The following is an 11,688-nucleotide window of genomic DNA, read 5'->3' as shown; positions in this document are numbered from 1 at the left end:
GGGTGTCATGAGAGGGGTCCCAAGAGCGGGGCGGGGCGAGATGCAGTGGCCGTCCCTGTCCCTCACCGGTCACTGCTTTGGGGGTGACAGGGTGACACCCTCCCAGTGCCTCCTCCACCCCGAGCGCCTGCCGGGGGTCCCCGGGGCTGGCTCCGTGCCCTGCCCGCGCCTGATGCCGGTGCCGGGCGATGGTGATGCCGGTTCCGGTGCAGCACCGGAGCCGCCGCCGGAGCCGCCGGTATAGCAGCTGTGCCGCGATGCCTGTGCTGGTGCCAGTGCCGGTGCAGCGCTGGTGCTGCTGATGCCGGTGCCGCCGGCGCCGCCGGTGCTGCCGGTGCCGGTCATCACTCCCGCAGTGCGGGGCTGGGGCCGGTGCCAGGTCCTGCCGGCGCGGGGCGGGTTCCCGGGGGCTGCGGGCGGAGCTGGAGCCGGTGCCGGTGCTGGTGCCGGGGGCGGTGCCGCCGGTGCCGGTGCCGGTGCCGGGCGGGGCCCCGCGGGCTGCGGGCGGTGCCGGCCCCGCCGCGGTATAAAGGGGCCGCACGGGCCGGGCCGGGCGCACAGCGGCGGCGGCGGGTGGGGAGCGGCGGCACCACCACCGGCACCTCCACGGTGAGTCCCGGTCCCTCCTCCTCCCTCCCGGCCCGCTGGTGCCGGCTCGGGGTCCCCCGCGGCGCTGTGAGCCCGGCAGCACCGGAGGCTGCGGGGCCGGGGGTAACGGGCAGTCGGGAGCGCCGGGGGCTGCGGGACCGGGGGAAGCCGGCGGGGGCTGCCCGGGAGGTGCTGCCGGGATCCCTGGGCTTGGCTCCGCGCCCTGCCCGCACCCCGCACGTGCTCGTGCACCCCGACCTGCCCGCGCCCCCTGCCCGCGTCCCGGGGCGCCTCCGCAGTCCCGTCCCATCCCGCAGCGGGCGGGGGTCTGGCTGCTGCCTCCCCGCAGCCGGGGGTCCCTGCACACGCTCGGGTGGCGGAGGGCTCTGGGCGGCCGTGATTTCCCCGGGGGCACCCGGTGCCTGCCATCCCCGTGCCCTTCCCTGTCCTCCAGCCCAGCCATCGCCTGCGAGCAGCCGTGCTCCTGCGGGGTGAACGGGGGGTGCTGGCGCTGTGCTCGGTGGGGTACCTGGGACCCCTGCACCTCACCCAGCTTCCCCACAGCGGGATGTGGGGGAGCCCCGCATCTCCTTTGGCCCTGTGGAGGCACTGGGAAGGTGTCACCCCCAAACCAGTGGCCGGTGAGGGACAGGGTGGCCGTGGGGCAGCAGAGGAACAGGGCCACCCCGCTTTTGCGTTCCGGGTGACCTGATGGGGAGGATGTCCCCGTGGCCTGATGGCGCCCCGTGTCCCCCCAGATGCCAGGGAGCCTCTCCACGGCCCTGCGTGTCGTGGGGACCAGCCTCTTCGCCGTGGCGGTGCTGGGGGGAATCCTGGCCGCCTACGTCACAGGGTACCAGTTCATCCACACGGAGAAGCACTACCTCTCCTTCGGCCTCTACGGGGCCATCCTGGGGCTGCACCTCTTCATCCAGAGCCTCTTCGCCTTCCTGGAGCACCGGCGCATGCGGGGCGAGGGGCAGCCGGTGCGGCCGGGGCGCTCCGTGGCCCTCTGCATCGCCGCCTTCCAGGAGGACCCCGACTACCTGACCAAGTGCCTACGCTCCGTCAAGCGCATCGCCTTCCCCGACCTCAAAGTGGTGATGGTGGTGGACGGGAACGGCCCCGACGACACCTACATGCTGGACATCTTCCACAACGTGATGGGCTCCGAGCACTCCGGCAGCTACATCTGGAGGAGCAACTTCCACGCCTGGGGCGAGGGGGAGACGGAGGCCGGGCTGCGGGAAGGGCTGGCCCGAGTTCAGGCACTGGTCCGCAGCAACACCTACTCCTGCATCCTCCAGAAGTGGGGCGGGAAGAGGGAGGTGATGTACACGGCCTTCCGGGCACTCGGAGACTCCGTGGACTATATCCAGGTGTGTGCAGGGGCTGGGGGATGTGGGCAGTGAGCATCCTGGTCACAGGGGCTGTGGGTGCAACGGGAGCAGCCCTGGGAATCCCCAGTAGCACCTTGGTGCCTGGCATTGGATCTGGCCCCATGCACTGGCCTAGAGCCACCAGGGCTGGGGGCTGCAGGCCCTGGGGTGGCTGAGGTGTTGACTGCTACCCACACTGCTGCCCACGGGTGTCCCATCAGCTCCTCAGCACATGGCCTGCTGTGGTGTCATCCCGTGGGACAGTGTGGCACGGGGTGCAAGGTCCCCACATGTGGTGGCTGGGACAGGTCCTCCCTCAGTGCCAGCAGCCAGAGATGGGTGTCCTGGGCAGCGGTGTCCCGGTACCACCGGCTGCTCTGCTCCCCTCCATCGCCTGCCGGTCTCCAGGGCTCTGCCTGGTCTCGCCGTCCGTGGCTCAGGCTTGCCTGGCTGTGGGCTGGGCTGTCTGCCGGGCGCGCGTGGGCGGCGGGAGTGGGGCTCGACGTTCCCTGTGCCCCCAGGTGTGTGACTCAGACACGGTGCTGGACCCCGCCTGCACCGCCGAGATGCTCCGCATCCTGGAGGCCGACCCCCACGTCGGCGGCGTCGGCGGCGATGTCCAGGTACCCTGGCGTGAGGGAGGGCAGGGCTGGGGCCCCAGAGGGCTGCAGCACTGCCAGGGCTCACATCCATTCCCTCCCCAGATCCTGAACAAGTACGACTCGTGGCTCTCCTTCCTGAGCAGCGTGCGGTACTGGATGGCCTTCAACGTGGAGCGCGCGTGCCAGTCGTACTTCGGGTGCGTGCAGTGCATCAGCGGCCCCCTGGGCATGTACCGCAACGCGCTGCTGCAGCAGTTCCTCGAGGACTGGTACCACCAGACCTTCCTGGGCAGCAAGTGCAGCTTCGGGGACGACCGGCACCTCACCAACCGCGTGCTCAGCCTGGGCTACCGGACCAAGTACACAGCTCGCTCCAAGTGCCTGACGGAGACGCCCACGCGGTACCTGCGCTGGCTCAACCAGCAGACCCGCTGGAGCAAGTCCTACTTCCGCGAGTGGCTCTACAACGCGCTCTGGTTCCACAAGCACCACCTCTGGATGACCTACGAGTCGGTGGTCACAGGCTTCTTCCCCTTCTTCCTCATCGCCACCGTCATCCAGCTCTTCTACCGCGGCCGCGTCTGGAACATCCTCCTGTTCCTGCTGACGGTGCAGCTGGTGGGCGTCATCAAGGCCACCTACGCCTGCTTCCTGCGCGGCAGCGCCGAGATGATCTTCATGTCCCTCTACGCCCTCCTCTACATGTCCAGCCTGCTGCCCGCCAAAATCTTCGCCATTGCCACCATCAACAAGTCGGGCTGGGGCACCTCAGGGCGCCGCACCATCGTGGTGAACTTCGTGGGACTGCTGCCGGTGTCCGTGTGGGTGGCGGTGCTGCTGGGCGGGCTGGCATACACCGCCTACAGCCAGGACCTCTTCAGCGAGACTGAGGTGGCCTTCCTCGTCTCAGGTGCCATCCTCTACGCCTGCTACTGGGTGGCCCTGCTCACCCTGTACCTGGCCATCATTGCCCGCCGCTGCGGCAAGAGGCAGGAGCAGTGTGGGCTGGTCTTCACTGAGGTCTGACCGTGGGGTGGTCCCGTGCCAGGGTCATCCCTGGTGCCACGGCCATCCGACGTGTCAGGGTAACCACCGCCGTCCCCTCTTCCCCATCTTGGAACCACCAGGTGCTGGGGTGATCCCACATGCTGGAGTGAACACCCCCAGGCCCCTTTTTCCCAACCCTGGAGCTGCTGGGTGGCGCTGAGCGCTCCCAACCCTTGGCATTTCTCATCAGATCTTGAAATCTTGCTTTTATTCTTTATTAAGGTGCAAACTTTTCCTATACTTTCCTTTTTCCATCCCAAGCTGGCCACGGAGAAGCCGAGCCAGGGCTGCCCATCACCCAGCCAGGTGCTGCCAGCTACATCCAGCTGTGCCCTATGGAGCATCCAGGTGTGGAGCGCTGCTGGCCGCGCTCCCCACACCCCACTCCAGAACCTTCCACCCCTCGGTGCTTTTACAGGGATTTCAGTCCCACCTCCGTGGTGCTAGAGCACTTCCCTCCCCCAGGACACGCAGCACGGTGCCAGCACTGCTGGCTGCGCTGCCTCTGCCCCACGGCTGCGTGCGGGCGCGTACCCACGGGCAGCCCCCCAGGCCTCTCGGGGCTCTGGCTGCTCCAGGAGGGCAGCAGGTTCCTTCAGCTTTGCCAAAGAGCCAAGGGGGGATCCTGGCATGGAGAGACTGGGAAAACTGGGGGGCTGTGCGCCGGCCGGGGCGTTGCTGGAGACCCTCTGGGGCCGTGTCATGCTCTGGCCACCCATGGCCCCGTCACTCCCACCCCGCTACCTTCCCAGCTGTGGGGAGATGGGGATTTAGGCAAGGTGCTTCCCAACTTTCCCCTCCCCAGGGAATTCACCTGTGGGTCCTTTTTTCAGGACTTGGGTAAAAACCCCTTTGTACGACGGAGCTTTTAGCTGTTTTTTGTTTAATTTAATACGAGGTTTTTTAGAAGACTTTTGTAGCTCTTTGGTATTGTTGCAGATGGTTTGTAAATCTATTTATTTTTGAACCTGCCAGGGGAATTTTTTTCCATATTTCGGGTGGAAAAGGCTGGTTTTTATATCCTGACGGAGTTGTGGAAATAAAGACTTGAAGTGAGGACATGGTGTGTTTTGGGGAGGGTCCCTGAGCCCCCTGCCCGGCTTGAGGGAGGTTGGTGCTGAGTCCCTGCGTGGCACTGGTGTCCCTACAGCTGCAGGGAGGGGGTGGAAGGAGACATCTCCACTGTGGCACCTCCATGGATGCCTGGGACCTGCTGCACACTGTGGGCAGCCCCGGGGTGGGACACCCCTGCCCAGCTCACAGGAACTCCCTGCCTACCAGGAGCCATGGCCCCTTGGGGGATCCACAGCGTCTGTGGCCAAGAGCTTGGCTGCTCTCTGAAGAGTCATTTTGGGGGGACAAGTGACCCAGGAAGGGCTCTGGGTGCCCAGACACAGGACCCAGCAGTGCCAGTGTCCCCTGTGCAGGGCAGGGATGAGGTCCTGGATCTCCCCAAGTCCCTGCTGCTTTTTCCAGCAGCAATCACAGTTTGTAGCCCACATCCTTCCCCTCAGACCTTCTTGGGCACGTGGGTGATGATGGGCTTGGGGCGGGTTTTGAAGAGCAGTTTGGTTTTGATGAGGGCAGTAACGGTGTAGTGGCTGTGGGGCCCCATGGGGCTGGGCTGGGAGGCTCCTCCTTGCTTCACCAGCACAGCAAACGGCTTCTCCAGCTGCACCACCTTCCCGTAGAGGATGTGGTGCCCCACGATGAGCACAGGGACGCCCTGGGGAGAGCGGAGGGTGAGGCTGGGCTGGGCTGTCCCCGGCAGGTCCCGGCAGTGTGCGGCCTCACCTCACAGGTGTAGTGCAGGTCTCCCAGCAGGCTCCCGGGCAGCTGCCCGCTCTGCCGGGGCTCCACCTCGCCCTGCAGCTCCAGCAGCACCCACTGTGCCAGGGCCCCGGTGCCACCGCTGGGGAGAGACGGGGAGGGTCACCCGGGCCCCAGCAGGCACAGGGCCAGGGGAGGGGACCTTGGGGCTCACCTGGAGATGACGATCTGCACCATGCTGGGCCCTGCAGAGACACGGTCAGGACAGGGGCAGCGGGGAGGGGAGCAGGAGCCCCTGGCCCTTCCCCTCTGGGAGCTCAGGATGAACTTCCACCCCCGGGCCGCACAGACCTCCCATGCACAGGCCCCGTTCTGGACCCACAGATCCTGAGATCCACCCCCCCAGGCCCTATAGAATGGCCCCAGCCCCCAGCCCCCAAGGTCCCCACAGATCCCCAGATCCAGCCCCAGCACCCGCAGCCGCCATGCCCAGAGCCCAGACCCGCCCCGGCCCTTCCCCTCCCCGAGACCCCCGGGCCCAGAAACCGCCCCGCAGGCCCAGACCCCCCTGCGGGCCCTGCAGCCTGCCCCGGACCCCTGGGCCCGGATCCCTCCCGCAGGCCCCGGGCCCCCCGTGCCGCCGCCCGGTGCCGCGGGGCGCTGGTGCCCTCCAGCGGCGCCGCTGCGGCGGGGACGGCCCGGGGCAGGCCGGCCGGGCTCTCGGGGCCGGGTCCCTCCCGCCTGCACCGCGCGCTCTCCCCGCGCCGCGCCCCGGTCCCGCCGCCCCGGCCCCGCTCCCGCACCCGCCGCCGGCTCCGCACGAATCTCCCGCCGCGCCGCCGCCGCTTCCGCTTCCGGTTCCGCGCGGCCCCGGGGCAGCTCCGGTTCCGGCGCGCCGCGCGCACGTGGGGCGGAGCGGGAGCGGAGCGGAGCCGAGCGGCGGCGGGGCCGGCGGAGCGCCATGGGCGAGTTCGAGGTGCACCGGGTGCGCTTCTTCGGGCTGGTGCCGGCGGGCGTGCGCTGCCTCGCCTGCCACCCCCGCGGCACCCGCCTGGCCCTGGCCCGCACCGACGGCGCCGTCGAGGTGTACAACTTCTCCGCCAACTACTTCCAGGAGAAGGTGAGGGCGCCGTACCGGCATGTACCGGCATGTACCGGGATGCACCGAGCCGTACCGGGCTTTATCGAGCTTGTACCGGGCACGCACCGAGCCCGTACGGGGCTTGCTTGGTCCTTCCCATCGGCACTGAGCCTGTACTGGGCCTGTACCGAGCCTCACCGGGGCTGTACCGGGCGCTGTCTGGCCCTGCCGATGCGTACCGGGTGGTACCGGGTGGTCCCGGTGCCGCGGTGTGACCCGGTCGGTCCCTGCGCAGGTGATCCCCGGGCACGAGGCGCGCTCGGTGGAGTCGCTGTGCTGGGCGGCCGGGGACCGGCTCTTCGGGGCCGGGCTCGGCGGGGACATCACCGAGTACGACCTGTCCGGGCTGAGCGCGGCCCGCGGCCTGGATGGCGGCGGGGGACCCATCTGGAGCATGGTGGCCAACAGCACCGGCACCCAGCTGGCGGTGAGTCCCGCCGGGAGCGGGGCTGGCGGCACGGGGAGGGGGGTCCCGCTGTGCCCCGCGCTGATCCCGGCCCCCGCAGATCGGCTGCGAGGACGGCTCTGTCAAGATCTTCCAAGTGGTTCCCGGCGGGATTCAGTTCGAGCGGAACCTGGACAGGCGGAAAGGTGAGTGCTGGATGCAGCTCCGTCCCTCCGGGCGGCCCGGTGACCACGGGCTCTCACACGGAGCTCCCCTCCCTCCCCAGGCCGTGTCCTGTGCCTGTCCTGGCACCCCTCGGACACTCACATCGTGGCTGGCTCCATCGACTTCTTCCGTGTGATCAACGTCACTTCAGGTACCTCCTGTCCCACAGCAGCCCCATCCCATCCCATCCCACCCCATCCCATCCCATCCCATCCCATCCCATCCCATCCCACCCCATCCCACCCCATCCCATCCCATCCCATCCCATCCCATCCCATCCCATCCCATCCCATCCCACCCCATCCCATCCCATCCCATCCCACCCCATCCCACCCCATCCCATCCCATCCCATCCCATCCCATCCCTCGGGACCACCGGCACCCACTGGCCCTGCCGGGCACTGGGGGGTCTCCGTCCCCCCCCAACCTTCCCCCGCTGCAGGCCAGACGGTGCAGAGGATCATGGTGAACCACCGTGTGGAGAAGGCCAAGCGCGAGTGCGTGGTGTGGGCCATCGCCCTCCTGTCCAGCGGCACCGTGGTCAGCGCCGACTCCTTTGGGAGGGTGCAGTTCTGGGACTGGGAGCAGGGCACGCTGGCAGAGTCCCACACCGTCAGCACCTCAGCTGTGCTCTCACTGGCCGTGTCACAGGTGGGTGACACCCCCTGGTCCTCCCTGGCTGACAGGGAGCGGGAGCTGCTGCCCTCTGCCTCCTGGCAGTGCCCTGCTGTTGTTCCCAGTCTGCTCTCACAGCCCCGTTTCCCTCCACAGAAGGAGGACAGCATGATCGTGGGCACCTCGACCGGGGCCACCTACCACCTGCAGCTGCTGCCCGTGAGGCTGGGCGGGCTGGAGAAGCGCTGGGTGCGGACCAAGCCCTTCCAGTTCCACAGCCACGACGTGCGGGCCGTGGCACACAGCCCCACCGCCCTCATCTCCGGGGGTAGGACCGCCGGGGGCACCGGGGCTGGGCAGGGTCTGCCCTCCCGGTACCGGCCGGGCTGATGTGTGCTTCGCTTCCAGGCCTGGACGCCCAGCTGGTGATCCGCCCGCTGATGGAGAAGGTGCAGAAGAAGAGCTACGATGCAGCGCTCCGAAAATTCACCTTCCCCCACGTGAGTGGTGCAGGGACTGGGGTCATGGGGCTGGCAGGGCTGATCTCCCTGCCCCTCCAGGTGCCCTCATTGCCCTGCCAGGGTTCCTTCCCTCTCCCTGGCTCCCCCTTCTGCCCCGTTGTGTCTCCTTTCCTGGTACATCTGGACGCTCTGCCAAGGAGCAGTGCAAGTTGTCAAGCTGGTCTTGCTGGTCCTGCTGGGTCTCCATCTCCAGGCTCCTGTCCCACGGACCTGATTTCCCTGCTCTCCCCCGCTCAGTGTCACCAGCACCCCAGGGCATTCCAGCTGTGCCCCAGCCCGTTGTGCCAGGCTCTGTGTCCCTGACATCCTGCCTGTTTTTCCACGCAGCGTCGCCTCGTCTCCTGCGCCAGGAAAGCCCGGCTGCTCCTCTTCCAGTTCTCCCAGTACCTGGAGCTCTGGAGGCTTGGCTCCACTGAGGAGACCGGTGAGTCACAGGTGCAGCTCTCCGGTGTCAGCTCCCTGGCAGAGCCCAGGCTGCCAGCAGGATTTTGGGATTGAGCTGTCCTGGGCCTCAGGGAAGGGTCTGGGCACTCCCCCAGGATCCCAGCTGCTCAGAGAGCCCTGTGTGGTTTCCCACTCTCACTGGTGGTCTGTGTGGTTCCTTTCCCAGGAAAGGATGGTGAGGTCCTTCCCCTGTGCCGGATGCCCGAGCACCTGGTGCAGCTCAAGAGCAAGGTAGGGCTGAGCGGGCTGGGCTGCCTCTGGGGCAGCTGAGGGCTGTGTGCCGGGCTCTGGGGGTTCCTCGGGCCCCCCTGAGCCCCTCTGGGCGTTCCCAGGGCCCGGAGCACATCTACTGCAGCTGCGTCTCGCCCTGCGGCACCTGGCTGGGCTACTCCACAGCCTCCCGCTTCCAGCTGTACCGCGTGCGCTGCGACGGGGACGGCGTCAGCCTCAGGAAGGTCAGGGCCTGGGGGGCTGCGGGGGCAGGCCTGGCCACTGTCACTCGTGGGGACTGCGGGTGGCGCTGGGCTGGCTGCCAGGGCTGCGTTCTCCCCATTCCCAGGTCCCCAAAGTGCCCAAGCTGCTGCCCCCAGCCTACCAGCTCCAGTTCTCCGCCGACTCCGAGAGCCTCTTCGTGGCCTCTGCCCGAGGATCTGTGCACGTCTTGCAGCTGCTGGAGCCGGGGGGCTGCAAACACCTGCACACCCTGCGGCCGCCCTCAGGTGTGGGCCGGGGGGAGCCGGGCTGGGGGTTCCGGGCTCTGCATCCCCCTCCCCTGTGGGTGCAGAGGGGGTGTCCCCCTCTCCTGCCCTCAGGGGTGTGTGAGTCTCTCCTGGGGGTGTTTGTGCCCTCATGGGCAGTCAGGGGGGATGTGGGGCTGGGTGTCTCTGGGGCTTGGGGCTCCCAGCACCCCTCTGAGCCCGAGGCTCTCTGCAGGCTGCTCCGAGGCCGTTTACCTGCTGGCACCGAGCGCGGACGGGCACTGGCTGGCAGCCGTCACTGGCGACTGGGCCATCCACATCTACAACCTGAAATGCTTCAAGGTGGGCCTGGGAGTGACCCCCCAGCCTCAGGGGACATGGGGGACTCAGCAGGGACAGCCTCCCTGGGAGCCATCACTGCATCCCTGGAGCAGGGCTGGGGTCGGTGTGGTGTGGGAAAGGGGTCAGAGGCAGTCCTGGAGGTTCTGGTCAGGGGTGGGTGTGTGGGAGAGGTGTCAGCAGTGGCCCTGGTGGGTCCTGTCAGTGCACTGTCCCCTCCTGCAGCATCACTGCGTGGTGCCCAACTACGACTGCGCCGTATCAGCCCTCGCCATCCACCCCAGCACCAACAACCTCGTCATTGCCTACTCAGACCAGCAGGTAGGAGCTCTCCTAGCCGAGCTCTCGTGGCCCTGCTCCCTTCCCCGTGTGGCTCAGCTCAGGGCCCTGGGCTGGAGCTGCTGGCAGGAGCAGCCAGCCCTGAGCGTGTCGCTGCTGTGCCGCCCGCAGCTGTTTGAGTTCAGCATCCCCGAGAAGCAGTACACGAGCTGGAGCCGCGCCGTGCAGAGCCGGGGGCTGCACCGCGCCTGGCTGGAGCGCGACTCGCCCATCACCCACATCACCTTCAACCCCAAGAACCCCTCGCACATCCTGCTCCACGACACCTACCTGCTCTGCGTGCTCGACAAGTCCCTGGTGAGCGGGCGGGAGGGCCGGGGGTGCCGGGGGCTCCTGCAGAGCCTGACCCGCGCTGTGCCCGCTGCCCTCCCGCAGCCCCTGCCCGACGACAGTGCCCTCCTGATGAACCAGAGCACCCTCAAACAGCTCCCAGAGACCGCCAGGAAGAGGCAGCTCCACGCCTTCAAGATCTGCAAGAAGTTCCAGGTGGGTGATGGCGTTGGGGAGTGGGGTCAGGGAGGGACTTGGAACAAGGGTATGGGCAGGACACAGGGAATGGGTTCCCACTGCCAGAGGGCAGGGTTAGATGGGATAGTGGGATGGAATTGTTCCCTGGCAGCGTGCTGAGGCCCTGGCACTGGTGCCCAGAGCAGCTGTGGCTGCCCCTGGATCCCTGGCATTGCCCAAGACCAGGTTGGACAGGGCTAGGAGCACCCTGGGATAGTGTAAGGTGTCCCTGCCATAGCAGGGGGTGGAACGAGATCCCTTTAAGGCCTCCTCCACCCCAAACCATTCCCTGATTCCACGATTCCCATCTCCTGCCTTGCAGCCACTGCTCTTCATGGATCTGCTGGACAAGAACTGCCTGGTTGTGGTGGAACGACCCATCATGGACTTCAAAACCCAGCTGCCTCTGCCTGTCCAACAGAAGAAATTTGGCACCTGAGAACAGAAGAAGCCACTCCAACCTTGGGAACTGTCTCTGTGCTGCATTCCTGGGGCACTGTAAGAATTTTCTTAAGGTGCTGTAGGAATAAAACCTCACTGTTGTGTACATGCCCAGGCTCAGGGCTCATTCCTGTTGTCACACCACCATCATGTCACCATGATTTTCATATCCTTCCAGTTTTCCTCCCCCGGGGCACAGGGACAAGATGACACCCCAAATTCCATCCCCCTTCCCTCACAGTGTCTGATCCCAGTGTTGGTTTCTCTCTCCCCAGCGGTTGCGTGGGTCTGTGGGTGCTGCCTGGGGCCGGGCAGCCTCATTCCCTAAGGACGGGGGTCTGGGGGGGTTGCGTGGGGCAGGGGAGCATCATTCCCCGAGGATGGAGGGAGAGAAATCGGGGATTCCCGGAGAGCACGGGAGATTTAAAGCGTAGCTCGTGAAATAAATCGCAGCGCGCCAAATAAATCTCAGCGCCAGACATGGCGTGCGGGGGCGTGGCTTTCCAGGCCCCGCCCTTCAGCGCGACCAATCACAGTAGCGGAGGCTTAGCCGCCACCTCTCTGATTGGTGGCCGCGGCGGTGGGGGCGGGGCGGCCCCACCCCGTCCTCCCGCGCCCCCGAGCCTACCGCAGCGCGCCATGCGGGC

General features: G+C 67.1%; 3 protein-coding genes across 4 annotated transcripts; 2 read left to right on the top strand and 1 right to left on the bottom strand.

Moving 5' to 3' along the window:
• Positions 1–582: 582 nt before the first annotated feature.
• On the top strand, positions 583–4,622 carry HAS3 (hyaluronan synthase 3). Its single transcript, XM_030955946.1, has 4 exons — positions 583–609; positions 1,347–1,967; positions 2,489–2,590; positions 2,672–4,622. The coding sequence occupies exons 2-4, from the start codon at positions 1,347–1,349 to the stop codon at positions 3,593–3,595; spliced, it is 1,647 nt and encodes a 548-aa protein (XP_030811806.1). The 5' UTR covers positions 583–609; the 3' UTR covers positions 3,596–4,622.
• On the bottom strand, positions 3,886–6,209 carry CHTF8 (chromosome transmission fidelity factor 8). Its single transcript, XM_030955947.1, has 4 exons — positions 6,190–6,209; positions 5,601–5,631; positions 5,411–5,528; positions 3,886–5,342 (listed from the first exon to the last, which is right to left on the bottom strand). The coding sequence occupies exons 2-4, from the start codon at positions 5,621–5,623 to the stop codon at positions 5,127–5,129; spliced, it is 357 nt and encodes a 118-aa protein (XP_030811807.1). The 5' UTR covers positions 5,624–5,631; positions 6,190–6,209; the 3' UTR covers positions 3,886–5,126.
• A 73-nt stretch (positions 6,210–6,282) lies between these two features.
• Positions 6,283–11,142, top strand: UTP4 (UTP4 small subunit processome component). 2 transcript variants are annotated; one of them, XM_030955998.1, is made up of 16 exons: positions 6,283–6,506; positions 6,763–6,954; positions 7,034–7,118; positions 7,199–7,288; positions 7,580–7,788; positions 7,909–8,080; positions 8,161–8,252; positions 8,601–8,697; positions 8,884–8,948; positions 9,050–9,172; positions 9,277–9,436; positions 9,651–9,757; positions 9,980–10,075; positions 10,205–10,390; positions 10,469–10,579; positions 10,923–11,142. In XM_030955998.1, exons 1-16 carry the CDS (start codon positions 6,348–6,350, stop codon positions 11,037–11,039), a joined length of 2,061 nt encoding a protein of 686 aa, XP_030811858.1. In that variant the 5' UTR covers positions 6,283–6,347; the 3' UTR covers positions 11,040–11,142. The 2 variants fall into 2 exon arrangements, with proteins under 2 accessions (XP_030811858.1, XP_030811857.1); XM_030955997.1 differs by having other exon boundaries at positions 10,205–10,579.
• The last annotated feature ends 546 nt before the right edge of the window (positions 11,143–11,688 follow it).

Source organism: Camarhynchus parvulus, chromosome 11, assembly GCF_901933205.1.
Source record: "Camarhynchus parvulus chromosome 11, STF_HiC, whole genome shotgun sequence".
Lineage (NCBI taxonomy): Eukaryota > Metazoa > Chordata > Aves > Passeriformes > Thraupidae > Camarhynchus > Camarhynchus parvulus.
This window is presented reverse-complemented; position numbering and strand designations above follow the sequence as displayed.

Bases quoted from the DNA above. Each gene is read 5' to 3' on its own strand.
- HAS3 (XM_030955946.1), top strand. From the start codon at position 1,347: ATGCCAGGGAGCCTCTCCACGGCCCTGCGTGTCGTGGGGACCAGCCTC. The intron at 1,968-2,488 runs GTGTGTGCAGGG...CTGTGCCCCCAG, and splicing joins ACTCCGTGGACTATATCCAG to GTGTGTGACTCAGACACGGT. The intron at 2,591-2,671 runs GTACCCTGGCGT...TTCCCTCCCCAG, and splicing joins GCGTCGGCGGCGATGTCCAG to ATCCTGAACAAGTACGACTC.
- CHTF8 (XM_030955947.1), bottom strand. From the start codon at position 5,623: ATGGTGCAGATCGTCATCTCCAG. The intron at 5,529-5,600 runs GTGAGCCCCAAG...GTCTCTCCCCAG, and splicing joins GTGCAGATCGTCATCTCCAG to CGGTGGCACCGGGGCCCTGG. The intron at 5,343-5,410 runs GTGAGGCCGCAC...CGCTCTCCCCAG, and splicing joins ACCTGCACTACACCTGTGAG to GGCGTCCCTGTGCTCATCGT.
- UTP4 (XM_030955997.1), top strand. From the start codon at position 6,348: ATGGGCGAGTTCGAGGTGCACCGGGTGCGCTTCTTCGGGCTGGTGCCG. The intron at 8,081-8,160 runs GTAGGACCGCCG...CTTCGCTTCCAG, and splicing joins CACCGCCCTCATCTCCGGGG to GCCTGGACGCCCAGCTGGTG. The intron at 8,698-8,883 runs GTGAGTCACAGG...TTCCTTTCCCAG, and splicing joins TGGCTCCACTGAGGAGACCG to GAAAGGATGGTGAGGTCCTT.